The 27,545-nt window shown below is 30.6% G+C and overlaps 1 protein-coding gene across 2 annotated transcripts; it reads left to right on the top strand.

Moving 5' to 3' along the window:
- The first annotated feature begins 191 nt into the window (after window positions 1-191).
- LOC115887529 (venom acid phosphatase Acph-1-like) lies at window positions 192-27,341 on the top strand. 2 transcript variants are annotated; one of them, XM_030906989.1, is made up of 7 exons: window positions 192-362; window positions 5,079-5,183; window positions 15,582-15,818; window positions 20,053-20,241; window positions 20,577-20,700; window positions 26,027-26,241; window positions 27,160-27,341. In XM_030906989.1, the coding sequence occupies exons 1-7, from the start codon at window positions 261-263 to the stop codon at window positions 27,298-27,300; spliced, it is 1,113 nt and encodes a 370-aa protein (XP_030762849.1). In that variant the 5' UTR covers window positions 192-260; the 3' UTR covers window positions 27,301-27,341. The 2 variants fall into 2 exon arrangements, with proteins under 2 accessions (XP_030762849.1, XP_030762850.1); XM_030906990.1 differs by lacking the exon at window positions 5,079-5,183 and having other exon boundaries at window positions 240-362.
- The last annotated feature ends 204 nt before the right edge of the window (window positions 27,342-27,545 follow it).

Below are 27,545 nucleotides of genomic sequence, written 5' to 3'. Positions count from 1 at the left end.
GTATAGTACTGTCACAGGTATATAATATTTAGATAACTATTATTTTTACTAATAAATTTTACGTTAGGTATAGCTTTAAATCAATATCCGATCTCAGCTTTTATTGTTATTACTTATTTTTTTAAAACAGACTGAAATATATTAAAAACCAATAAACTAGTATTATCTGATTAATAGGTACCAATAAAATATTTTAGTCACAATTGATATGAGCTAATATAAAATAACGTCTGGAATTGGACGCGATAGTCTGTTGCAAAATGGGCGCATCGGTAGTCTTGCAGTTCTGGTTAGCATTTTCTCTTCTGGCTTCTCTAGCTCATGCTAGTTATGATACAAGCACTTTAAAGTTAGTACATGTGGTAAGTATACTCGTACATCTAGAAACAAGCTGTAAATGTTGACCACATACATTACGTTGTTTGTTCTTCGTTTAGATATATTGATAGATTTTTATTTTTATTGCTGTTCGTGAAAAAATGGGTATAAGGGTAAGTCCATAGTACACCGGCTTCTCGCTTTTCGCTTTATCGTAGCAAACTAGCGGTGAAAATAGAGGAACAACAGTATGCGCTATAAATAATTTTAACTAATTATGTACGGTAATGCACCTCCCCATATCAGCACAGTAGGTAGAAAATGTCTTGAAATGGAAGGTGTCACACTTTTGGACTAACCTGAATGTTCACCAGATCTAAACCATATACCGGGTGAGTTTCTTACAATGTTCTCTATGGGTATCTCGGAAACTACTGGAGATAGAGAGTCCAGTTAAATGGGTAAAGAATTGCAGTTTTGTGGGGTCATAAATATGCGTCTTTCAGATTTTTGAAAAAGTTTATGGCTTACTAGATATTTCGAAAAAAACAAATTTTGTCTATTTTAAAAATTGTCCCTAATTTCATTAGAATCTATTTTAGACAAAAAGCGTTCAGAGAAAAGTTGTAGATAATCATATTCCTAATGAGTTTGTGTTCTCTGATTTTTTCTAAAGCCTGTCATTTTTGACATATGACACAAATATATGTTTTTTTAAATGGAAACCATAGTTGGCCATGACTTTATAAAAAGCGCCATTTTTTAAGCTTTTCAGTGATATAAGCTATAATATGTTTCTTTCACAAAATTACTGAGTTATAGTCAATTCTTTTCTTCCTTGACTAATTCCACTTAGTTAGCCATGGAACCAAGTTCAATCGTCGTTGCTCTCAGAAATGTGAAATTGTCACATCCAATCTTTGTAAATTAAAACAAAAATTTTTCAAATGAAGAAAAGCGTGTGGGATTATTGGTTCAACTTTTCTTGGCCATACAGTTTCGAAGATACGTTGACCGGTGAAAGTTACTTACGTTTTTTTGAGAACGGTTTCAATGGTGATCTAATTTAGTTATGATTTATAACTTATAAAAAGACAAACTATATTATTTAACGGCTCTTTACAATTTACATTACACAAACTAAAACTTAAAAAAATAATATCACTACATACACTTTATGTTATTTTAGAAAATGTTCAAAAAATCCCCAATTGTTTTGAGTACATAAATGCATCTTTTTAAAACTGAATTTCTAGCTATTCTCATATAACGACCGGTCGACTTAATTAAACTTCTCCTGTTCCGCCTCAAGTGCCTCTTTTAATTCATAAGTTCTTTTGTAAACCTTGTTGTTAACAATACCGCATAAAAAAATCTAAAATGGATAGGTCAGGTGACCGAGGAGACCCATGCAATTGGCCTACCTCCTTCTATCCCTGAGTCTACATAATTATGATATAAATAATTTTTAAAATTTCTTTCATTGTGGGGGGTTTTGGTGTGTCATAATGAAAGTCATATTGGAACCACTCTATTAATGCGCGAGTATCTAAATTTAACTTTTCTAACATGTCTTGAAAACCGTTCTCTAAAAAACGTAAATAACGTTCACCGGTCAACGTATCCTCGAAACTGTATGGCCAAGAAAAGTTGAACCAATCTATACGCTTTTCTTCATTTGATAAACTCTTATTTACAATTTTCGTTTATTTTAATTTACAAAGAATGGATGCGACAATTTCACATTTCTGAGAGCAACGACGATTGAACTTGTTTCCATGGCTAATTAAGTGAAATTAGTTAAGAAAGATAAGAATTGGCTATAACTCAGTAATTTTTTGAAAAGAACATAGTATAGCTTATATCGCTGAAAAGCATAAAAAATGGTGCTTTTTATGAAGTTATGGCCAACTATGGTTTCCATTTAAAAAAACATATGTTTGTGTCATATGTCAAAAATGACAGGCTTTATAAAAAATCGGAGAACATAATCTCATTAGGGATGTGATTATCTACAACTTTTATCTGAAAACTTTTTGTCTAAAATAGATTATAATGGAACTAGGGACTATTTTTAAAATAGCCAAAATTTGTTTTTTTCGAAATATCTAGTAAGCCATAAACTTTTTCAAAAATCTGAAAGACGCATATTTATGACCCCACAAAACTGCAATTCTTTACCCATTTAACTGGACTCTCTATCTCCAGTAGTTTCCGAGATACCCATAGAGAACATTGTAAGAAACTCACCCGGTATATGGTTTAGATCTGGTGAACATTCAGGTTAGTCCAAAAGTGTGACACCTTCCATTTCAAGACATTTTCTACCTACTGTGCTGATATGGGGAGGTGCATTACCGTACATAATTAGTTAAAATTATCCTCAATTGCAGCTCTCCAAAACCTAACGATTGAAAATATTTCAGACGTTATAATAGCACTAAATCAACATACGTCCAATCCGTTGAAGTTTGTTGAAGTGGTAACAATGGAGTTTTTGTTCCCATCATAATACCTGCCTAAAACATTACAGTTCCTCCTTTATATCTTGGTACAGATTTGGCAGCTTGGTCTTTCTGGAGCTCTGAGAACCCGAATTCGATGGTCATCTGATCTTAAACCAATTCTGGTCTCACCCGAAAAAAGAACATTTTGTCAACTTTTAATTGTCCAGTTTTGATGTTGAAAGCTCTTCTACTGTACAACCTTCGAGCACGAAGCCTTTTTCTTATGGTTTCAACTGAAACGTTAACACCTGTAGCTGCCAGAAGTTGTCTTTGTAGCTCTGGATGAGAAACATTGGGATTTCTTCTAGCAATTTGGCATACAAGAAGCGGTCTTGCGGTTCAGTTGTTATTGACGACTTCGTCTGGGCCTGTTCTTGAGAGTTCCTAGTTCCAAGTACCTTGCATATATTTATGATACAACTTTTGGAACAATGTAGATGATATAAGATAAATATTCTGGATTAAAGTTAAGCTATAACTTTTAATATATTTTTGATAGAAAGTTTTTAAATCTTGATTTTCTTTTGAGAACAAAAAAATACTATACAGGGTGAGTTTCCTACGATGTTCTCTATGGGTATCTCGGAAACTACTGGAGATAGAGAGTCGGTTAAATGGGGAAATAATTGCAGTTTTGTGTGGTCATAAATATGCGCCTTTCAGATTTTTGAAAAAGTTCATGGCTTACTAGATATTTCGAAAAAAACAAATTTCGGCTATTTTAAAAATTGTCCCTAATTCCATTATAAGCTATTTTAGACAAAAAGTTTTCAGATAAAAGTTGTAGATAATCACATCCTCAATGAGATTGTTTCCTCGGTTTTTTTCTAAAGCCTGTTATTTTTGACATATGACACAAACATATGTTTTTTTAAACGGAAACCATAGTTGGCCATGACTTCATAAAAAGCGCTATTTTTTAAGCTTTTTAGCGATAGAAATAATATGTTTTCTTCGAACAATTACTGGGTTATAGCCAATTCTTATCATTTTTAAACAATTTCACATAGTTAGCCATGGAAACCGTCGGCGCCGTTGGTCTCTCATTCGATCGCCTTTGCTCTCAGAAATGTGAAGCTGTCACATCCAAACTTTAAATTGTAAATTAAAATAAACAAAAAATTGTAAATTAAAATAAACAAAAATTGTAAAGTATGAGTTTTTCAAATGAAGAAATGCGTGTAGATACTTGCGCATCAATAGAGTGGTTCCAACATGACTTTCATTATGAGCTACCCCATAATGAAAGAAATGTTAAAAATTATTTATATCATAATTATGCAAACTCAGGGATAGGAAGAGGTGGACCAATTGCATGGGCCTCCTCGATCACCTGACCTATCCATTTTAGCTTTTTTATGCGGTATGGTTAACATTAAGTTTTACAAAAGAACTTGAAAGAAGTGGCGGTACGAGAGAAGTTTAATTAAGTCGACCGGTCTTTCTGTGAGAATAGGTAGTAATTCAGTTTTAAAAAGATGCAACTCAAAACAATGATGGATTTTTCTAAAATAACTTAAAGTGTATGTAGTGATATTATTTTTTTAAGTTTTAGTTTGTATAATGTAAATTGTAAAAAACCGTTTAGTAATATATTCTGACTTTTTATAAGTTATAAATCATAACAGAATAAGAATACCATACCCTAATAGAATACCATCTAAGTGAAATCTAAGTGATAATACAATCTTATACAATCTAAGTATAATTAGTCAAGAAAGATAAGAATTGGCTATAACTAAATTTGACTTTTCTTGTCTTGAAAACCGTTCCTTAAAAAACGTAACATTCAAGCCATGGCCAACTATGGTTTCCATTTAAAAAAAAACATATGTTTGTGTCATATGTCAAAAATGACAGGCTTTAGAAAAAAACGGAGGTAACAATCTCATTAAGGATGTGATTATCTACAACTTTTATCTGAAAACTTTTTGTCTAAAATAGCTTATAATGGAATTAGGGACAATTTTTAAAATAGCCGAAATTTGTTTTTTTCGAAATGTTTAGTAAGCCATGAACTTTTTCAAAAATCTGAAAGGCGCATATTTATGACCCCACCAAACTGCAATTCTTTCCCCATTTAATCGACTCTCTATCTCCAGCAGTTTCCGAGATACCCATAGAGAACATCGTAGGAAACTCACCCTGTATATTATGTCTGTATTTTTATGTAGGTGTATAGAATATTGTGCTTGTAGATTATATTAACGCAAATTTGTAATAACGATTTTAATAATATACGAATTTGTATAGTTATTTAGGCATGGTGACAGAAATCCTGATGAAGACAGTTTATACCAGAGCAATCCATATTACAACGAAAGCTATTACGAAGAAGGATATGGTCAACTAACAAACGTAAGACTTAATAAGATATAATATAGTAAAATACAAACATATTGGAAAAACATGTGTCGTTACATTAATGCATTTATGAAAAACTACATAAAACTGTCAAAAAAATATGAGCATATTAGATTTACACACAAACGATTAAAAACCACTTGACTTCATTAATCTAATTCATTTGATCACCTTTTTGTTGTACATACAGGATGATCCAACGTCCCAAAACAGCTCCATATCGGGTTCTCTAATTGAGATTTTCATTCCATTATATTTTTCAAATTATGGGGATACAAATAGCAATTATATTTATATTAAATTTGTATTTTTTAAATGAATTGCTGTATATTTTTTCCACAGTGGGTTTTATTAACATCCTTTCGTTTCAAGTATACTAAGCTGCATAATGTATGTTAAAATGTTGTGGTTGTTGAAATATGATTTGAATTGAAATATTTGCGGAACAATTTTTGAATTTTTTAACAATTTGGGGATTATTAATAGTTTGTTGTGTGTAGTGAACTTTGTATAATATTTCATCAGAACATTCAGTGCTTAAGAAATAAGATATTCGACTTAGAAATTTACTTGAATAGCGACATAAAGCCGGACATTATTTGTTTTTCCGAGCACTGGCTTAAATCACAAGAGGCTCAGTTTATTCGCCTGGAGGGTTATCATCTAAAATCTATATATACGAGAACAACTATGAACCATGGAGGTACTTGTATTTTTGGACTGACTGATCTTTCTCTACAGGAAGAAAGTCGGGTGGTGGAAAAAAGTGTTGAAGGCGTTATTGAATGTGCATGTGTATATTCTTTTCAAATGAGACTAATTGTTTTGTGTATCTATAGAAGAGGACTTGGATCTTTCGACGAATTTATAGATAAACTAGAAGACATTTTGTCACGTATAACTTTAAAGTATGTAACTTTTAAAATAGTTATTGCTGGCGATTTCAATTTGAATCTCTTGCAAGCGAATTTAAAAAACAAGATTTTCCTTAAAAAACTAGAGAAGATTCATCTTCGCTTATTGATAATATATTTGTAAATTTTGTACATTTCAATTCTAAAGTTGTAGATACATCTTTGTCTGATCATTTTGCTCAATGTCTTAACATGATAGTTAATGATATAAAGACTAAGCACAAATGCCAACATAAATTTAAAAAATCTTTTTCAAAAAATCGTGTTGAAAGTTTTAGAGACGAATTGACCAGAATAGATTGGTCGCCCGTTTACTCTTCAATTTTGCCTGACGACGCCTACAATTGTTTTTTGAACATTTTCACAACTCTCTCTGACAGAATATTTGTAACAAAAAAATATAATACAACTCCTAAATCAAGATGTTGGATTACAAGAGGAATAAAGATCTCATGTCGACACAAGCGCGTCTTATACTTTAAAAAACTTACAGGACAAGTCAGCATTCAATATTACAACAAGTATTGTTATATATTAAAAAACGTTATTAAAGAAGCAAAAATAATGTCTAATCGAAATTTTATTTACAATGCTGAAAATAAGACCAGAGCAACTTGGCAAATAGTTAATAATATTGCTAATAATAATAATGTGAGTAGTAGCTTATTTGACAGTTTTTCGAGCAAATATGACAGCCCTTATGCAACTGTAAGTTCGTTAACAAATATTTTGTCAATTTGTGTCCCGATATTGATGCTCATAATGTTGAAAATCTGCCACGTAACAATAAACTATCACAATCATTTTTCTTAAAACCTACCGACAAACAGGAAGTCTTTAACACTATTCAAAATTTAAAAAATAAAAAATCTGTTGGTGATGACGAAATCCCCATATCGGTTTTAAAAAAAGTGGCAGATATATCAGAACCTTTGGCGCACATTATTAATGCATGTTTTGTTTCGGGGGTTTTTCCGACTAAATTGAAAAACGCTTATATTAGACCTATTTTTAAAAAAGGTGAAAAAGATGAAATGAAAAACTATAGACCCATATCTCTGTTAACGGGTATTAGTAAAGTTTTTGAATATGTTATACATATTAGGCTAACAAATTTCTTAGAGAAAAATAGTTTCGAACAAGGTAATCATTGAAAAGGGGGTACCGCAAGGTTCAATATTGGGTCCACTTTTTTATATACTGTATACAAATGAGGTGCTCCACATTATTCAGGAACAAACAGTATTATATGCTGATGAAACGACTGTGCTTTTCAGTGCAAGTGATTGCCTGTGTAACAAATTCATTTCATTTGCCGGTCATTTCAGCCTCGTCTCAGTGTTGTTTTAATTGTAAAATGTGAACGTGTATTTGGATTAATTTTAATTGTATTTGTAAGTTATGATGACCTTTTTGCTATTTGTTATTTATTTAGGTTCTTTCTTGTTAGGTCTGATGATGCTCGTATATGAGCGAAACACGTGTAACAGTTTAACATTGTATAAACGTTGAGACTGAGACTTTGAGTCTTTTTTCTACTTTTTTAATTTGAACCAGGTCTCTTTGAGAAAAATGAATGCATTCTTTAAATTTTATTACTAGAAGGGTGAGAAGCACTATATACATTTTGCTGAGGTGATTTATGTATGTGTAATAATTGTATTTGATACTTAATTTATACTTCTAAATTTTACAGCAGCTATAGAAATATTAATTCATAAAGTTTTGGGCAATTATGCTATTTAAAATTTGTATAGCTATACTAATTTATTGGCGGGAATTTTAGCGGTGGTAATTGCCGATGATTATGACAATATATTATAGGTACCAATTTACCCCTCAGTGCGATTAGTTTAATCACAAATGAACTGATTTATAGCCGGCCAGGTATTAACCGGTACGACAAAAAATTGTATACTTTGAACACAGTAGGTATGTGATACATTTGATTATGTAACCTACCATATCTATTGAAAAACGGAGATTCGAAGAATAATTGATATTTTACATATTTCGAGACAACATGTTTTGGTCAAAGAAGACTATATCTGAGTTTTTACCCCTATATGAAAAAGAACAAATAACTTGGAACCCCAGAAATAATGCACATAAAAATAGAAATGAAATACAGGACGGCTGCCTGAGAATACATCAAAAGTTGAGTATCAATTATTGCACCATAAACGCATTTAAAATTAATTAATTAAAGAATTAAAAAAGAAGAAGAGTTGTTCTAGTCTTTTTAGTTCCTAAAATACAGGACGAATTTTAAAATGTTGCATTTTTCGATTCCATCGTATATCGGTTATCTTATAACTTATCGAAAAGGTGACAACTCAGTCTCGTTTAGTTTTTTTATGTAGAATCCAGCGATGTTAACTAGTTTCGCTGATGGTTCTCATTTTCGAAATCTGACTTCTATTTTTTTAAATGAGATACCCAGTATATTATTTCTTTATATTATTTGCCTTGTTATGGGCTTTCTGATAATATGATATACTCTAAAATTATATTTTCCTATATAAGGCAAAAAAATATTATTTAACTTTTGAACATAAATAACACCTAGTTAAAAAAAGTATTATTATCTTATTTAATTTAATTTAACCAGATGATTTGGCTTTCCATCAGACAGGCCGCATGCTGTTCCAGAGAGCATAGTAAACGATATACAGGGTGGCCCATCGAAAACGTTCCGCAAGGCATAACGACCAGGGTATTTTTTTTTTCAAAAAATCCAAAAACACGTCAATTTTGTTTGTGAGGGGGACAACTTTTGCCCCAAAAATGATTGCAAAATCTTTAACCCTCTAAGCGGGGGTGTCATCCCTCAAATTTTATCAAATGGGAAGGGGGGTCAAGTGATACTGCAGTGAAAAGGGCTTTCTATTCTCTATATTTCCCCGCTTCGTTTTTGAAAATCGGTCGAGTCATTGAGAAAATATGAAGGATTCAAATTTGAAAAGTTTATTTAAACATTTATCAGAGTAAATGAAAAGGATAAATTCCTTCGACCAATTTGCTGTTTTTTCTTATTATTTCTAGATGTTTACGCATTTTTTCACTTGCCACAAGGTTGAACGATTAGGTGCGGTAGTTGCTAGATAGCTGTTATGTGACTTGTGCGTTGAAGTTCTTCTCAATATCGTTAAACTGACCCAAACCAAACCAAACCAAACCATAAATACCAGCCCACACGTTCAATTTCTGAGGGTTTTGTTTGTGCACCTCGTGAAAAACCCTGGGGTTGTTCTCAGCCCAGTACCGATAGTTGTGCCGATTAACTACACCGTTCAAAAAGAAAGTACACTCATCCGAAAAACACACATTAAATAGGAAATTATTATTATTCGCCACTCGTTCACTCACAGTTTCACAAAATTGCAAGCGACGCACATTGGTTCAGATTCAAAAAAATCGACGCATAGGGATCAAGAAAAAAATTTCGAAAATTTCAACAATGATATTAATTTAAGCAGATGATGGGTCCATTTATTCAAATTTATCACGATCCACTTTTTAATCGTAATAAAAAAGCGTACAGGAATGTTGTTTTCGTTAGATTTTGTAGTTTAAATATATCAATTATTTGCTGATAATGGTTTAGTGTTGCTAATATATTTTGGTTCTTAGTTCAGAGACTTGGAAATAAATTAAATTATAATAGATTTTGAAGAACAAGGTAAGTACTTTTTAAGAGAATTTTATTAACTTAAATATTTTTTTATGAAGCTAGTAGTTACCACAAACATAGCAGAGCGTTTTTTTGAAAAAAAATAAACTTTGAAATTGCGTATCTTTAGAACTCCGCAAATGTCCGCTTCTGTATTTTATAATTTTTAAACGGTATTATACCAAGTTTCATTTACCACAAGTATCTTACCCCAAGAGACTCAAAAAGGAAATACCACTCCTGCAACTCCCAGTGGACGATATGCCAAGAACGTACAACTTTGACAAACATGTCAATGTAGTATTGAGCAATAAGAAGGATTGGAAGAGCGAAACGCTTGCCCAGCAGTTAAAAGACCATAACTTGGTATACTGATGCTTCCAAAACCAATACGGGAACAGGGATCGGAGTGTTTGGGCCGAGAGCTAAATACTCCGAACCAATGGGCACTTACCCTAGTATCCTACAGGCTATAATCTACGCTATCGAAAGATGCGTACAACTTATCTTTGATAGGAACTATCGGAAACAAGAAATAGCCATCTTGTCTGATAGTCAAGCAGCGTTAAAAGCGATCAACTCAGTATCAATCAATTCGAAATTGGTCAAAAAATGCATAGAGAAGCTGAATAAATTAGGCAAAGAAAACAAAGTCCTCCTACTCTGGGTGCCTGCTCACCAAGGGATAGAAGGCAATGAAAAAGCAAATAATCTAGCTAGGAAAGGAGCGAACACTCCACTAACTGGACCAGAACCGTTCTGCTTTCCAAGTGGTAACCAACTCAAGGCGGAACTCAAGAACTTGGAAGATTCGATCCGCAACCTGGAATGGAAATCTTGCAATGGTCTAAGACACTCGAAGAAGTTTCTGAGGGCTTATGATCAAGAAAAATCACAGATCTTCCTGGGTCTGAGTAAGAACAATCTTCGGATTGTCACGGGGTTTTTAACAGGACACTGTCTCCTCAATGAACACCTCAGTAGATTGAAACTAAGAAGAAACGGCGAATGCAGATTCTGTGGGGAAGATGGTGAAACACCAGTACACCTCATCACTGAGTGCGCCGAGACGACAACCATTCGTGTCATGAACTTTGGTACGACTGATATTGGAGATGGAGAACTACCCTCTATAAAACCGTCCCAGATACTGGCTTTTGTCAAAGCCCTGGGACTGTATGATGAGTTATGATTCAAGAAAGGGGGACACAATGGATCTGTAAGGTCGAAGTGTTTAACCCCCCTCCCACTCATTCTAAATTCTAAAAAATTCTACCCCAAGAGACCCCGAGGTAGATGATATATAAATTTGAATTTTAAATTGACCAGTAGTCTGATTTTTGTTCCATGGATAATTTTTTAAATTATTATACTAATATTTTTTGAGTAACTCTGGAGTGGTAAAAGTGTAACTATAGAGACTCACATGTTCCTCCCGTGCTCTATTCCTTTTATTTTTAGGAACAATAAGCCGCAGATCAATATGTGAGAGGTTTTTGAAAATGGGTTTTAATAATAGGTCAGAAGCGGATATTATTGATGAAATTATTTAATTTTTGTGTGATAATAATATTCCTAACATATTATCGAAAAAAAAAGCAAATTGAAAGTTTTGTTTATAAATGGTCAGAAAAGTGGAGGAAATGTAATTATACTTGGAGCAGTTTTATTTCCAACAGGTGTCTTTGGCTGAATAAAAATTTACTTCAAATGGAAGAGAATCAATCTTTTGATGACTCTGGCCCTTCAAGAAGAATTTTTTTTCAGAATTGTCCAAGTCCCAAAAAAATAAAGAGACCAAAGGTATATATTGACAAGGAATTAATTTATAATATCTTACAGAAAAAAACATGTTTTTTTATCTACATAATGCTGCAAATATTGCATTATTGCTTTTAATTAATGGAAAAGATTAAAAATCAATTTATTTCTAGAAATTAGAGATTCTTACACCTTGGAAGTTCTGGCATATGCTACAGTTTCTAATTTAAGGAAGGAACATAACAATGAGACGGCAAAAGCAGTCCAACTAGGGTTTGAATTTCCAGAGAAAGTAGTCGCCACTAAAAATAGGTGAAGATTTACCCGCAGATGACACTCATATGGCAACAGAATATTATTGTCATCAGATAGTAAAGAAGAACTAGAAGAAAGTGATGGTGAATCATGTCATGAAGAAAATGAGTTTGAAGACTCCATTTAACGCATATTGCAATTTATGTTTTTTTTCTTTAATTTAGACCAGATAACCTAATGGGTATTCTTTTTTTAAATAGGTTCCAAGCATTTTTCAAACCTTTTTAAAAACTATAATTTTTGAATAAAATTCATAGAAAATCCCCCTTTTTTAATATTTTTATACTAAACAAACATAGTCTGAAATATATTTTGTTTATTCCTTGGACTATATTTGTCATGTTAATAAATCCGCCATTAAACCTAATAAGTCTAGAATTTGTAATAAAATTAAAAATATCATATGCGCCACTTTTTGGCAATCTGAACCACTGTGCGACGATCAAAATCGTCTTCGTTGAGTTCTTGTACCAACTGAATTTTGTACGGGTGGAACTTCTGTTTTTTTAATATTCTTTGGACACTTGGACGATTCACGCCGGTCTCATTGGCTAATTTTCTTGCACTCAGCGTACTATTCATGGCAACTTGGCCCAATACGAATACCTCCATAGCTTCATTTACGTTTTGTTCATAACGGAACCAGTTGCGCGAAATTTTGCTACTAACTCGCGAACAATTTTGCCATAAAGGTGTTTGTCAGGATAGCGTTCATTGACTAAGTGCGCAACCCGATTCATTCATTATTTTTAAAATAAAGTTCGATTATTTCCACTTTTTCTGCAAGTGGGTACATCATGATTGTTAAAAAGTTTAACGATATTGAGAAGAACTTCAACGCACAAGTCACTGAACAGCTATCTAGCAACTACCGCACCTGATCGTTCAACCTTGTGGCAAGTGAAAAAATGCGTAAACATCTAGAAATAATAAGAAAAAACAGCAAATTGGTCGAACGAATTTATCATTATCATTTACTCTGATAAATGTTTAAATAAATTTTCAAATTTCAATCCTTCATATTTTCTCGATCGATTTTCAAAAACGAAGCGGGAAAATATAGAGAATAGAAAGCTCTTTTCATTGCGGTGCCACTTGACCCCCCTTCCCATTTGAAAAAAGTTGGGGGATGACACCCTCAAGAGCTTAGAGAGTTGAAGATTTTGCAATCATTTTTGGGGCAAAACTTGTCCCCCTCACAAACAAAATTGAGGTGTTTTTGAATTTTCTGAAAAGAAAAATTACTCTGGCCGTTATGCCTTGCGGAACGTTTTTGATGGGCCATCCTGTATTAAAGAGCCAGCTTTCTTGAAATACTTGTTTTCCCGACGTTGCTAGCTTTCGTACTATACAGCTTTGAGGCGTTATGTTAACTACAGACTACATTCTATAAATGAAACAAGTTTAGATGGGAAAGTGCCCATAAGGACACTATTTGGCGCTATTCTTGCAATGGTCGCGAACCAAAGCTTTTGATAATTTCGGATCGGTTGTGGTTTCTTTTCCGGATTTATGTCGCCAAATATTATTTATTCAAATTTATCATTATTTTCTTTTAATTTTATAAATAAAATACAGTGTGTTGTATACAAGAAACTTTATTTTATATAAGAACGATCCACGATGGTTTTTGCAGTTCACAGTTCTCAACACAGTTTTTTAGTTTTGAATGACAATTTTATTACAATTATCACGGGTTTCAGTAAATACAATTTAAATTAAACTCACAAGATAGCAATAATTACTTTGAAAATGGACGTTTCAAACACTTTTTGGTATTTTTTCAATAAGGATGGTTTAAATTTTGAAAGATTTTATAATTTTTGAAGATTCTGACTTTGACAAGAGAAAATTATTTCACAAAACATCCCCCTTTAGAACATTTTCTTTAATGGTCATAAGTGGGAGTAAAAGACCAACCGCCCGAACAAACACTAGAGGCGCCACCGGTCATCAAATGGTGTAAAAATTGCGAAAATATAATCATCTAATTTTGACACAAGGGGTCGCGCTTAATTTTTTTAATTTTATTTCAATATTCATTGTTTTCAAACTATATTATTAGACTTTGTTGTATTTTGTGAGTGTATAAATGTTTTCTTAGTATAAAGTTGTATTATATTAATTTAAATTATATTACATACATATTTAAAATTCAAATATTATGACATATGTGTCAGTTGCCGTCTAATGTCATCTTGATAACAAAAAGTTAGTTATTGTCAGAAATAGTTAAAATCATGTTAAAATATTAAAATTTACAAGTTATAATTAGATATTTTCATAATGGTACAGTGTAATGTTGATATGCAGGTCCAAAACAAAAAGTGCCGTTATATTTTTCAGTTTTCGTTGTCAGCCGCGGAAGTTTCAGTGATTTTAGTATTGTCGGATATTTTTATTTGTGAAATAGAAATATTGGGTTTAGATTGCAAAACTAAAAGTGGAAGTTTTATTGCAATGTAAGTAAGCGTTTGTCCATTTTATATTTTATTTTTTTCATACCTACGACAAATATACATATATTGAAATTTAACAATTCGTTTTATTTAAAATGTTAGAAAACAAGCCTGTAATTGACATAATTGTAATGTAATATATTCCATTTAAATGTAATATATTACTTTACAATTAAAAAAATTTAAATTTAAAAAATATATTAAAAATATATACAGGCATTAATTGAAATTTTTAGAGTGCGAACAAACACGAGAGGCGCTTTACTATTTACTTTCATTTCTTTACATGACAGATGAAGTTCTAAAGGGGGATTTTTTGTGAATTATTTCTGTTATTGCAGCGCCAAATCGCGTACAAAAGTCGCGACACAAAAAAATTATATATTTTGACGGGATTTTCGAGAACAGATGACAGTTAATTTTGCCATTTGATATATGTTGGCAGGTGTCTACTATTTTTCTATATGCAAAATAGTGCAAAATATAAAAGACAACGCATACCTATAATAAAAACACCACAAAGTTGAAGATCTTGACACTACCAAAAGAAAGCTAAAACCGAATAATAAACACGGTATAATCATTTAATACACAAAAATAATACACGGTATAATAATTTAGAGACAGCTGTAAGAATATCTCAAATCATGGGTACAAAAATGTGGTATTTTTGAAATAGGTATATTATAGCAATTTCTACAATGAAAAAATATAAATCTTTCCATTTTAAATTGTTCGCTAGTATTTTTTAAGAAAATCTCGACTAGAAAGTCTGATATCCAGCTATTTTAAGAAACTGAATCACCTAGAATCACCGGTACAAAGTGATACAGGTTTTTATTAAACAAATATTTTTTTTAAACCACACAAAAGTATTAGTTTTTGAGACGTGATTAACAATATAAAAAAGTCATTTTAACGCGTAGGCATAAAAGTAAAGCACCACCTGAGCATAAAAGTAACAAAATATATTATTAAATGACAAAGTGTCAAATTCAACGAGCGTAACCATAGTTTCTCGATATAAAGTATTACTTTTAAATATTTACAAAGTATTACTTTTAATTTTTTTGATATTTTGGAACGTTTAAATTGTTTAAAAAATTATTTGTGACGTTTGAAAAAAAATAGCATGTTCTATTTGGAGTAAAAATTAATTTTTGTACCTCGCCTGTAATGTTGGGCTCGCTAACACTCGTCTGTCAAACGTACAGCCTCGTCACAAAAAGTGTCATTTTTACTCATAATAAACAATATACTATTTACTTAGGCTGGCAAAGTCACAGAATACAATTTGGGCTACGAGCTACGCAACCGTTTCGACTCATTTCTGGAAACATCATGGAACATAAACTATGTGGATACTCGATCTACCGATGTGAACCGCACCAAAATGTCAGCGGAGTTGGTTCTGGCCAGTCTATATCCGGCCAGACTCAGTCAGATTTGGTCATCGCTTTTTTGGCTACCGATTCCTTATAACTATTACCCTTATACAGAAGATAAGGTATATATTATTTCTAAGTGTTTTATTGAGATTGGTTAGAATATTTTCCATAAATTTATATAGGTTGGGTTTTAAATAAGTGCAAATATTTTCAGGGGTGGTAGATCTCGATAACAGATTCATATTTTCTCTTTACCGGTTTTAAAATAAGTCCTTTTAGTAAAAAAATATAAAAATTTATTCCAGAAAATTCCAAATATTCAAATTTTTTTTTTGAAAAAAAAAATCAAAATTAAAAATTTTTTTTTTCGCGTAAAAACCTGATAGATGTGTTCCTGGGGTGGAAATAACCCCTAAAATATTTGCGCCTATTTAAGACTTACCCTGTATATTTATGGTTAAGGAATTTGTGATCACAAAGATGAACAGTAAATGGACTTTACTGTTCATCTTTGTGAAATTTAGACAAGGCAATATTGCAAAATATACCTTAAAAAAAACTCTGTCTGTGACTCAGACAAAATAACACGAAGTACAGAGAAGACACTAGAAAATACACTGTTTAAATTTCAAGTATTACAGGGTGGTATTCAGGAAACTTCGGCAGCATATTCTGTAGATAATAATAAGTAAGTTCGTATAAATGTATGTACTAAAATGCTTCGTTTCGGAGATACAGGGTGTGGAAATTTCATTTTTATTTCAATTTTTTTAAATGAATTTCTGAACTAATGTCGATATTTAGGTGAAAAGTGTCTGGATGCTTTTTGACACGAGAAATTTGATTTCGATGTCAATATGACTCCTTCTTGTAGGGGCGCTACGTACATATTTTTTAACTGGTTTGATTAACCTAACCTAACCTAACCTAACTTTTCGTCCGTATAAAACTACTGAGGGAAAAAATATACATTTCTGCCATTTTTTAAATAAAAAGACCTCTTGATAAAAATCGCTACGAGTAACCGTTCTCAAGATATTTGAAATGTAAATTATCAATACATAGCATCATTGACAAAAAATGAACATTTTGACTAGTTATTTGAGCGAATATGATAAATTGGGGAAGTTTTTATTTTTTTTGATTAATCAAAATTTGTTTTAATTAATCAAAATTTTCTGGAAGAAATTATGATGAATAGTTTTTGTTGACCCTTTGGCACAAAAAATTTTTAAATTTATGACTTTAATCTAACAACACTGTTGTCAGTGATGACATGTATTGATTCAATTTCAAATTGATGATTATTTCAATTTCATATATCTCGAGAACCATTACTCAAAATGATTTTTACCAAGAGACTTTTTTACATAAAAATCCGCAGAAATGTATATTTTTTCACTCAGTAGCTTTATACTGGTACGGACGAAAAATTGCCTATGTCAAAAAACATCCAGACTCTAATTTTTATCCAAATAATAACGATGCTAGTTCAGAAATCAAAAATAAAACTTCTATACCATGTGTCTCCGAAACCAAGCATTTTGGAACATACATTTATGCGAACTTTTTTACTTATTTTTATTTGCAGAATATGCTGCAAAGTTTCCCGAATACAATTAGGTTGCCCCTGTATATCAACATCATTGATAAACCAGTGCCTTCTATTAAAAGATCAGCCTACGGGCGAGATTTATGACGTCACGCTAGTTAGATATAACGGATTAATAAATATGTTGTAGAATACATGGAAAACATAATTATTCCTCAGATTTTTGGTTTGTATTTTAAAAATGATATAGTTTACATGAAATATACATAATATACAGTTAATAACTACAACATATATACCTATTTATAGGAATAAATACTTTGGCAAATAAACTATGAACCATACAAATGCAGCAAATGTTTTACAATGTACAAATAATGTATAGGTACATAAGATAATGGGTAAAATGTAAATATATTTTAAATGTTGGGGTTTGAAAATCGATCTAATTTAACAAAAAACATTCAATATCTACTAATAGTGATGCATTATTATTTGCATTCACAAAATTTATATGTATATTTTGCAAGTATCAATGTTCGAAAAATTATATTTACAAATAATACAATATTATCTAAAAAAAGGCGTCAGCTATGAAATGAAGATCGCTGGCATTTTATATGTAAAATTATTCCAAAATTTTTGATTTTCTTGGGATTTTTAGGTTCGGGAAAAACGCTGATTTAAGTTTTCATTTACGTTTTCATTATTTTTATTTGGTTTAAAAAAACGTTTCGGCTAACTATAGCCTTCATCAGTGTTGTGTCATATGAGAAAAATAGTGTCGAATATAATCCAAAAAATTATATATACAATATAATTCACACCTCATAATGTTTACTGCAATTAATAAACTAATATAAACTTATCAAAAGATGACCACATATTTCTTAAAATTATTATTCTTAACACTAAAATTATCTACATTGACTATGGAGTACGCAGTAAACATTATGTGCGTGGTGTGAATATTTTATATGTAATTTTTTGGATTATATTCGACACTATTTTTCTCATATGACACAACACTGATGAAGGCTATAATGTTAGCCGAAACGTTTTTTTTTAAACCAAATAAAAATAATAAAAAATCAAATGAAAACTTAATCAGCGTTTTTCCCGAATCTAAATCCCAAGAAAATCAAAAAATTTAGAATATTTAGAAACAATTTTCTGAATTTCTGAAAAAATTTTCCAAGATTGTAAAATTCTAGTTAATTATTTTATGTGTACAGTTATTTAGGGAATGTCATCGATGTTCATTTCCAAGCCAACTAGACGCCGATTTTTTTCGATGATACGGTATAATTCTTACGTAAAATGTAAATAACATTAGACCAATTAAAACAAAGAAATATGAATTTCTTAGTATTTTTAGTAACACCTTTATTCTTAAAACTTAATTTTGCATTATGCAAATATACCAATTTTATTGTTATTTTATTCATATTGTATTCAGCCATCACTTAACTATATGATATTAATTTGGTATTATCAATAATCAATACTATTTATTAAAAATTACTGAACAAATATATAAATATAAATATGCTTGACATACATTATATATTATCAAACAAAAACACATTCTTCTTTTAAACTGTATCAGTCTTGTCTTTACAAAATCTTTTTTAAAATTTGAACACAAAATAATAATCTTTTCATGATCTTTAATACACATATTCTTTATTTTTCCCTAGATCATAATACCTACTTACGTGTTTGAATCTATTGAAGCTGAACCAACAACACTTGGAGTGGAGACCCCACAATATGAATAAAATAAACATAATTGTCCAGTTTTCATTAATACCATCATGGGAGAATATTATTTTTAAATTTATTAAAGATATTTTCAATAGAATTCTCTTGATTTATAACTCGTACCCACTTTTCTTGCTCTTCCGGACACTTTAGGCTGCCTAGTATAACTATCCTTTCCACCAGGAACACAACAAAGATGAGGCATAGTACCAAAAACACACTCCACTTACGCTTTATTGATGAATTGTTAGAATCTTAAAAAACACACACAAAAATCACGATAAGTAAAAAATTTATGGGCACTTTTAGGTTAAATCACTTACACAACGTGTAATTTTTCAATTTTTCTATTTTTTTATGCGAAACCGAGAGTGACCATATATCTGGTAGTAGTTTATGTCACTAAAACACCAAAATAATTAGTTTTTTGCACTACAATAATAAATAATACCAAAAATCAACCGACAAAATATGAAACGGAATCTAACCCAATATCTAAGTATGTACAGCTGATGAGGTAAACAAAAGTCCGCCCCCCAGGCTGATCTTTTAATAGAAGGCACTGGATAAACACTATACGAGTAAACCTAATTATATTATTGTTAAATTGAAAAAAATCCATAAAATATAAAAGTAAAATTAGTGAATAAAAACTGCTGGGTTATTCGATACTAGAAGAAAATCTACAAAATAAAAAAGTTACTTTTCGTAAACACCACTGTGTTGATCCAACGGAGTCCAATCTGTCAGTTTTATTTCACTAAAAAAACAAATTTGTCTAACCGATCAAAAGTACTTAATGTTTCAGGGCGTATATCTCCTCCCGTCTTCACAAGCAAAAATACACAAAGAACAAAGAAAAAATATTTAATATTTAAATACAATTATTATTTAATAACAGTTTAGTATTTTAGCAAATACGTCCATTATAAACCGTTGACGTTCTGTTAAAAAAGTTTTTTTATTTGTTATATCATCTTGTTTTAAAAATTTTACCACATCAAGATAGATGGTGTATTGATAGCAAACATTTTTAGGAAATTTATCCTTGGGGAGCTTGTTCGACCTACTGGAACAGCTTAGTAAACAGCGCAATGTCGAGCTCGAATATAAGTACATATTTTTCTACCCGATATAAAAAAATGATAACTATAATGGAAGCTTATACCGACATAACTATTACAGCGTATTCCGCATACACTCTTTATTTTGGATTTGCCACACAGGTAATTATATATTTTTTTCTTATTTCCCTTGCATATAAGTATAATGTGTCAATCATACCATTGCGAATTATGACATTTTAATTCTGAGCATAATAAGTTATTACTAAAACATCTTACAGCTTCATCACTTTAATGCTTTTCGGATTTGCTTAAACATATTTAGGAAAACAAAATTAAACAAAAACGTAAAGTTAATATTTTATTTATGATAAAAATGGAAGTAAAAGTTTATAATAGTAGCAAGTATAAGAAATAAATAGTAATAACTTTTAATATTAATTTATCGCTAGAAATATTTAGATATAACAGAATAAGATACCTATATTTATTTCTAGGATGAACTTGGTTTGACATTGGAAGATTGGACTTCTCTGGTATATCCTGAACCATTACATTCAGCAGCTGTCGATTTTTATTATATTAATACAAATACCACAGCTTTGAGACGCATATCAGCAGGTATAATTATTATATAGAATGGAAAAACATTTCTTGCAGTTTTTAGGTATACAGGGTTGTTCACCACATACGACACGGAGTATTGTAGCTAAACGATTACATTTTTACAAATTGTAAGTTTTGGGTTCGTTGAAGGTCTATTAGAGCTACAATTTAAAAATATTTTTACAAGATACAGAGTGTCCCAAATAAGTAAAAAATATTATAGTTGTATTTTTTTAAATGGAATACCCTGTATATTATTCTATTTTTGGATTCTACGATTGAAATAAAAGTAAATTTGATTAAGGTTTATCACACTTAAACCTTACGGTTTTTGAAATATTTTCAATTTTATAAAATTGCAGTAAAAAATTTAAGGCTTTATTTCTCCAAGGGTATCAAAGTTTTTAATACTAAATATTTACTGAAGATTATTTATTGATAAGATATTGTGTTGCAATAATAAAAATTTTACTACCTTATACAGAGTGTCCAAAAATTTATGTTAAGTAATTACTAGCTTTAAACGGCAATAATTTGTTTAATTTAAACGGAACACCCTATATATATTTTACGTGAATCAGATGCACAATGTAATGTAATCAAATGCACAATAAATGTGTCTATCAAATTGTATTGTTCCATTTTTTACCCATCTCTTCAAGTTTTCATAGAAAATGCATTTTCTTATAATTTAGACCTCATTTATCACTATACCCATGGAACATTGACATTTTAGCTTATTTTTAAAAATGTAACAAATTTTCAAAGGGTACAGATACTAATATTGTCGATATAGTTCGCTTATTTAATTAAAAAATAAAAAAACTGTTTAAATATTTTTTGTTAAAGAGAACTAATTAATATGATGCCAGTATTCAAACTACATTAATTGACTTGTAGTAATAATTGCTCTAAATACTAAAAAACTGATTTTTGTGTGTGTATTAGACAGTGTGGTAAAAAGTAACACCTTATACATTTTATTTCATTTATTGACGAATGCTTATTTATAAAAACAGAGACATTCATTTTTATATCTTATTATTATATTGATTTCTGAGCCAAATCCACATTTATTTAGAATATTTTATCAATTAAAACAATTTAAAAGTATGTAATTAACTAATTTTTGGTATTTTTGGTAGGAAATAATGGTGGTATATTTAATTGGTACACACTTTTACAAAGATTTAAATATTTTTTTGTATGCCAATGGGCTTGCAATATTTACCACTGGCAACCTTTATGGACTAAAAATGTCTAAATTCGTTATTTGTCGTTTTATTTTGTCATTCGAAATTTGTCACAAAAAATCACATAAAATTATACATATATTTATAATTAAATTATTAAATACCAAATATCAGTGGTTATTTGTTTAAAGTAAGTACCTAGGTACCTATTTAAAAGAGGCTTTTTAAATTAAAACATTTTAAATTACAGTCACAAACAAGACATAATCATGTGGTACATTTTGGCCTAAGACAAGCATATTTTCTATACAACCCTAACTGATTGACAACGTTCCTTCGTTCACCACCGGAAACACTCTTTTGATATTAGTTTTTGTATCCGCAGGGTAACTAAAAGGCAGCTGTTGTCTTTTTCTATGATGTCTTGCACTCGTAGAGAGTAAGCAGGCATACAATTCTTCTCTACATGCTCCACAAAGGCCAATGACAAGAGCTACCTAAAAAATCAAATACAATGGAATAAGAAACCATCTATATATTTTAAAATCATTATCGCAAACTTGGCCTTAGTAAGTAAATAAGTTTTATCACTAGCCGTGGCCAAAAAATCACTGATTCTTTTTTATGGACAAAACCTTAGACTTTTTAGGCCTGTAACCAACCGAATTCTCTTCAAAAGCAATAAGTTTTGGAAATTTGTCAATATAAATATCTTCTTTTAACACTTAACACTGCTCTCAGCATGGAATATTTCGACCAAATTGACGATGGTTTGAATGTTTGTGACTGTAATTTAAGAATATTTTAATTTAAAAGCCTTCTTTAAATAGGTACCTAGGTACTTACTTTTCGTGGAAATAATTTAGCAATACATCTTCATTTACAACGAATACGCCATTTTTGTCTTTCCATTCATTAAAAACATCATATTCTTTCTGGTAAATGGCACGAGACTTCACAGGAAGTAAATCCAACACGATTTCTTTGGCCTTATTAGCAATATGTTCGATTTTGGTTTTAAAATTGTTGATGAATTTGTGTCAAAGGGTACAGATACTAATATTGTTGATATAGTTCGCTTATTTAATTAAAAAATAAAAAAAAACTGTTTAAATATTTTTTGTTAAAGAGGACCAATTAATATGATCCCAGTATTCAAACTACATTAATTGACTGTTTACGTTGTAGTAATAATTGCTCCAAATACTAAAAAACTGAATTTTGTGTGTGTATTAGACAGTGTGGTAAAAAGTAACACCTTATAAATTTTATTTCATTTATTGACGAATGCTTATTTATAAAACCAAAGACATTCAATTTTATATCTTATTATTATATTGATTTCTGAGCCAAATCCACATTTATTTAGAATATTTTATCAATTAAAACAATTTAAAAGAATGTAATTAACTAATTTTTGGTATTTTTGGTAGGAAATAATGGTGGTATATTTAATTGGTACACACTTTTACAAAGATTTAAATATTTTTTTTGTATGCCAATGGGCTTGCAATATTTACCACCTGTACAATTTGTACATATTATGGTGCTATAAAAAAATCTGAAATGTCAATATTCCATGGGTATAGTGATAAATGAGGTCTAAATTATAAGAAAATGCATTTTCTACGAAAACTTGAAGAGATGGATAAAAAATGGTATAATACAATTTGATAGACAATTATATTGTGCATCTGATTCACGTAAAATATATAGGGTGTTCCATTTAAATTAAACAAGTTATTGCCGTTTAAAGCTAGTAATTATTTAATATAAATTTTTGGACACTCTGTATAAGGTAGTAAAATTTTTATTATTGCAACACAATATCTGATCAATAAATAATCTTCAGTAAAAATTTAGTACTAAAAACTTTGATACCCTGGGAGAAATAAAGCCTTAAAATTTTTACTACAATTTCATAAAATTGAAAATATTTCAAAAACGGTAAGGTTTAAGTGTGATAAACCTTAATCAAATTTACCTTTATTTCAATCGTAGAATCCAAAAATAGAATAATATACAGGGTGTTCTATTTAAAAAAATACAACTTTGATATTTTTTACTTATTTGGGACACTCTGTATCTTGTAAAAATATTTTTAAATTGTAGCTCTAATAGACCTTCAACGAACTCAAAACTTACAATTTGTAAAAATCTAATCGTTTAGCTACAATACTCCGTGTCGTATGTGGTGAACAACCTTGTATAATAAAACTATATAAGATATATAACAACCTGCTCTCACTACCGGTTTTATTTTGTATATTGGACTAGCCAAAAAAGCCTTTATTTACTATCGATAGTTGTGCCTTGGTGGTACGAGAGTACTACCATTGTACCCAGGCCGCTGTCTCGCCATGCGGGACTTAATATTTTACCGCTACTTTACGACAAGTCGGATTTAGATACTCTGCGCTGTGTTTGTCATTTCGTCGATCAGCCTAAGCTCACCTGATAATGGAGTAGGGTCCAAAACCGGTAGTGAGACCAGGTTGTTCCCCAATATGACCAACACAGTGTGGAATTAATTTTTATATAGCAGTTCAACGGAAAACACTCTGATATAATTTTATTATAAACCTAAAAACTTTAAGAAAGATTTTTCCATTTTATATATCGGGCTAGCCGAAAAAAGCTTTAATTTAATTTTGTTAAAAACTACAGATTCGAAATTATTTTTTGACTGTAAAGTTACAACAGGAAGCCTAAACACATGTCATACTGTTTCATAACAGAGTGGTCTATGAGACACATCTATTTAAAAAAATATATAAAGAAGCTTACATGTTTTCGTATCATATTTACTGGTGCTAGATGATAACCTTCTAATGTTTACATGTTATTAACATTTCTTAAGCTGTGTTTTAAATACAAGAATTAAATTATATCTTACTAAAACCAGCTAAATATATTATCTATACTAATATATAAAATCCTTAAGTGACTGACATACCGATTAATCACGATCCTGCTCAAACCACTCAACGTAAGAAGCTCAATTTTGGCATACAGGTTGATTCTAGGGTGTAAAGGTTTGATAATAAGGGATTCTTCGAAATTCCAGTTCCGAGAGGGTGAAACCTCCCCTCATATATTACAATATTTTTTATTTAAAAAACGGTCAAGTTTCGGAAAAAACGCTTAAACACATATATTTTATTTTGTTTTTTTACATATTTTAAGCTTTTTTAAAAATGTATACAGGGTGTTTCGAAAAATCTGGTCATTAATTAATCACGATCTTGCTTAAAGCGCTTGACGTAAAAAGCTGATTTTTGGAAAACAGATTGACTTTAGAGTGTAGAGGTTCGATAAGAAGGAATTTTTCGAAACTCGAATTCTAAGGGAGTGGAACTATCCCTCAAATATTTAAATATTTTTTATTTAAAAACCGATGAGTTTTTCGGAAAAACTCTTAAACACGTATATTTTATTTTGTTATTTTACATATTTTAAGATTTTTTATAAATTTATACAGGGTGTTTCATAAAATATGACAATTGAGTAATCACGATTCTGCTTAAACTGCTTGACGTTTAAAGCTGACTTTTGAAAACGGATTGACTGTGTGGTGTAGAGGTTCGATAAGGAGGGGTTTCTCGAATCTCAAATTCGAAGAGGGTGAAAATGGCCCTAAAATATTACAATATTTGTTATTTAAAAAACGGTTAGTCTTTCGGGAAAACGCTTGGACGAGCATAATTTATTTGGTTTTTTGCATATTTTGACATTTTTTAAAACATCACACAGGGTGTTTCAAAGATTTCTTAACCACGATTGTGCTTAAACTGCTTGACGTAAAAAGCTTATTTTCGGCAAACGGATTTTTCGAAAGTCAAATTCCAATGAGATGAAACTACCCCTCAAATATTACCAAGTTATATAATAATATCGCCATACTGTTTTTTCTTATGTTGAAATAAATGTGAGAAAATTTTATCCAGTTTGTATGTTAATGAAAATTCTTGTTTTGCTTTATCATCACCATTACAAATGATTAATTCGACGCGAACGAAGTCGCTGGTACACGCTAGTTGAGGATATAGTAAAAGTATTTAATCTGAAAAGTGATATTTTATAGTAGACGTGTATCAACATTTTCTTTTTTATATACATCTCTTTATACATTTTTACCTATCGTTTAGGATATTTATTAAAGAAGATCTTGTCCGACACCGCTGACAAAATTAATGGAACTATAAGCCCTTCAACCAGGAAAGTATTTTTATATTCAGCTCATGAATTGAACGTAGCCTCCATGCTTCTCTCTTTAGAAGTTTACAATGTTACTACAATTGCACCTTATGGATCATACGTATTATTTGAACTACATGAAATTGATGAAGTATATGGCATCAAGGTATGGTATATTTAGAAAATAATTCACAAACAGGGTGTTTCAAAAAACATCTGTCATCTGTCGTGGGGAGATTCCTAACGTAAAAAAAATATTTATTGTTCATATCTACTAGTAGGAGTCATATTGACATCACAATCATATCAACATAGGTCCGATTCTGCTTTGTTTCGTAGCTACAGGAGGTTAAAATCTTAATTTTTTTCAAATTATTATAATTTTCTTCCAAGTGCTATGTTTTGCTGCACAGTCTTGATGCTAAAAAAGTGTCGACTGTTTCATCAGGGACGTTCATATGGGTTATCACTGGAATAATTTCTAAAAAAAAATCATGTGCGTCCCTAACTTTTTTCCTCTTAGTAGTACATTTGTAGGCTATTTAGCCAAACCAAACGTCCCTGGTGAATATGTCGACACTTTTTAGCATTACAATATGTAGCACTCATAGTAACTTTTACCCTCTAAATTTTATTCTAATCGGCTAAAAGCACTTGGAAGAAAATTATGATAAATTGAAAATAATTAAGAATTTAACATCTTGTAGCTACGAATTACAAAATCGGCCCTATTTATATATGAAAAATAAATCTTATTTTTATGAGAGGAATCTCCCCACGAGATGTGGCACATGTTTTTTGAAACACCCTATATAAGTTCTTATGAAATTACGTATTACATATTAAATTACGGCTTTAGGCTTAAAAAATTAAATTTAATTTTCTTTTATATTAACTAATTTAAAAATATTAATAACTGAATTTAAGGGAATTGCCATTAAAAAGCTCCTGACTGTTGTTTTGCAACCAAGTACTAATCACTTTCAATATAAAAAAATATCCTAATGTTACTGTTGAATATGATTCTAAATTTAAATAGTTTAGCCTAATAATAAAATGTTCTGAAATATTATTTAAATTTCAGCTGTTTTATCAGTTTTACGAGGAAGATGATCCAGTACCTGTAAAACTGACTGGCTGCGACTATTTTTGCCCATATGACACTTTTTACAGTTTGGTGGAAGACCTTTTGCCAGAATCAGATTCAGATTGTACCGGTAGTTAAGTTGTAAATAATGCGTAAAAATAAACTTTGATTTGATAATATCTTTTATTTTTATTCTCCGATTTAACAGTAGTATACTAAATAACGTTGCGTTTATTCAACATCTATAGAGAGTGCTTTAATGTTCACTATAATTTGACATGTTGGCTTATTAGCACTAAGTATTTTTTTTTGAGGGAAAAACCCATCATGTGCACTTGGTAAGATAACCGAAGTAGTGGCAGACTCTTACTGACTAAAACAAC

This window comes from Sitophilus oryzae, unplaced genomic scaffold (genome assembly GCF_002938485.1).
Source record: "Sitophilus oryzae breed Bouriz unplaced genomic scaffold, Soryzae_2.0 scaffold_576_pilon_pilon, whole genome shotgun sequence".
Classification (NCBI taxonomy): Eukaryota; Metazoa; Arthropoda; class Insecta; order Coleoptera; family Curculionidae; genus Sitophilus; species Sitophilus oryzae.
The sequence above is the reverse complement of the archived record's forward strand: the minus strand, read 5'-3'. Positions and strand labels throughout refer to the sequence as shown.

Coding starts and splice junctions, on each gene's coding strand:
- LOC115887529 (XM_030906989.1), top strand. CDS start 261: ATGGGCGCATCGGTAGTCTTGCAGTTCTGGTTAGCATTTTCTCTTCTG. Junction 5,184..15,581: donor GATATGGTCAACTAACAAAC/GTAAGACTTAAT, acceptor CTATTTACTTAG/GCTGGCAAAGTCACAGAATA. Junction 20,242..20,576: donor ATTTTGGATTTGCCACACAG/GTAATTATATAT, acceptor ATTTATTTCTAG/GATGAACTTGGTTTGACATT.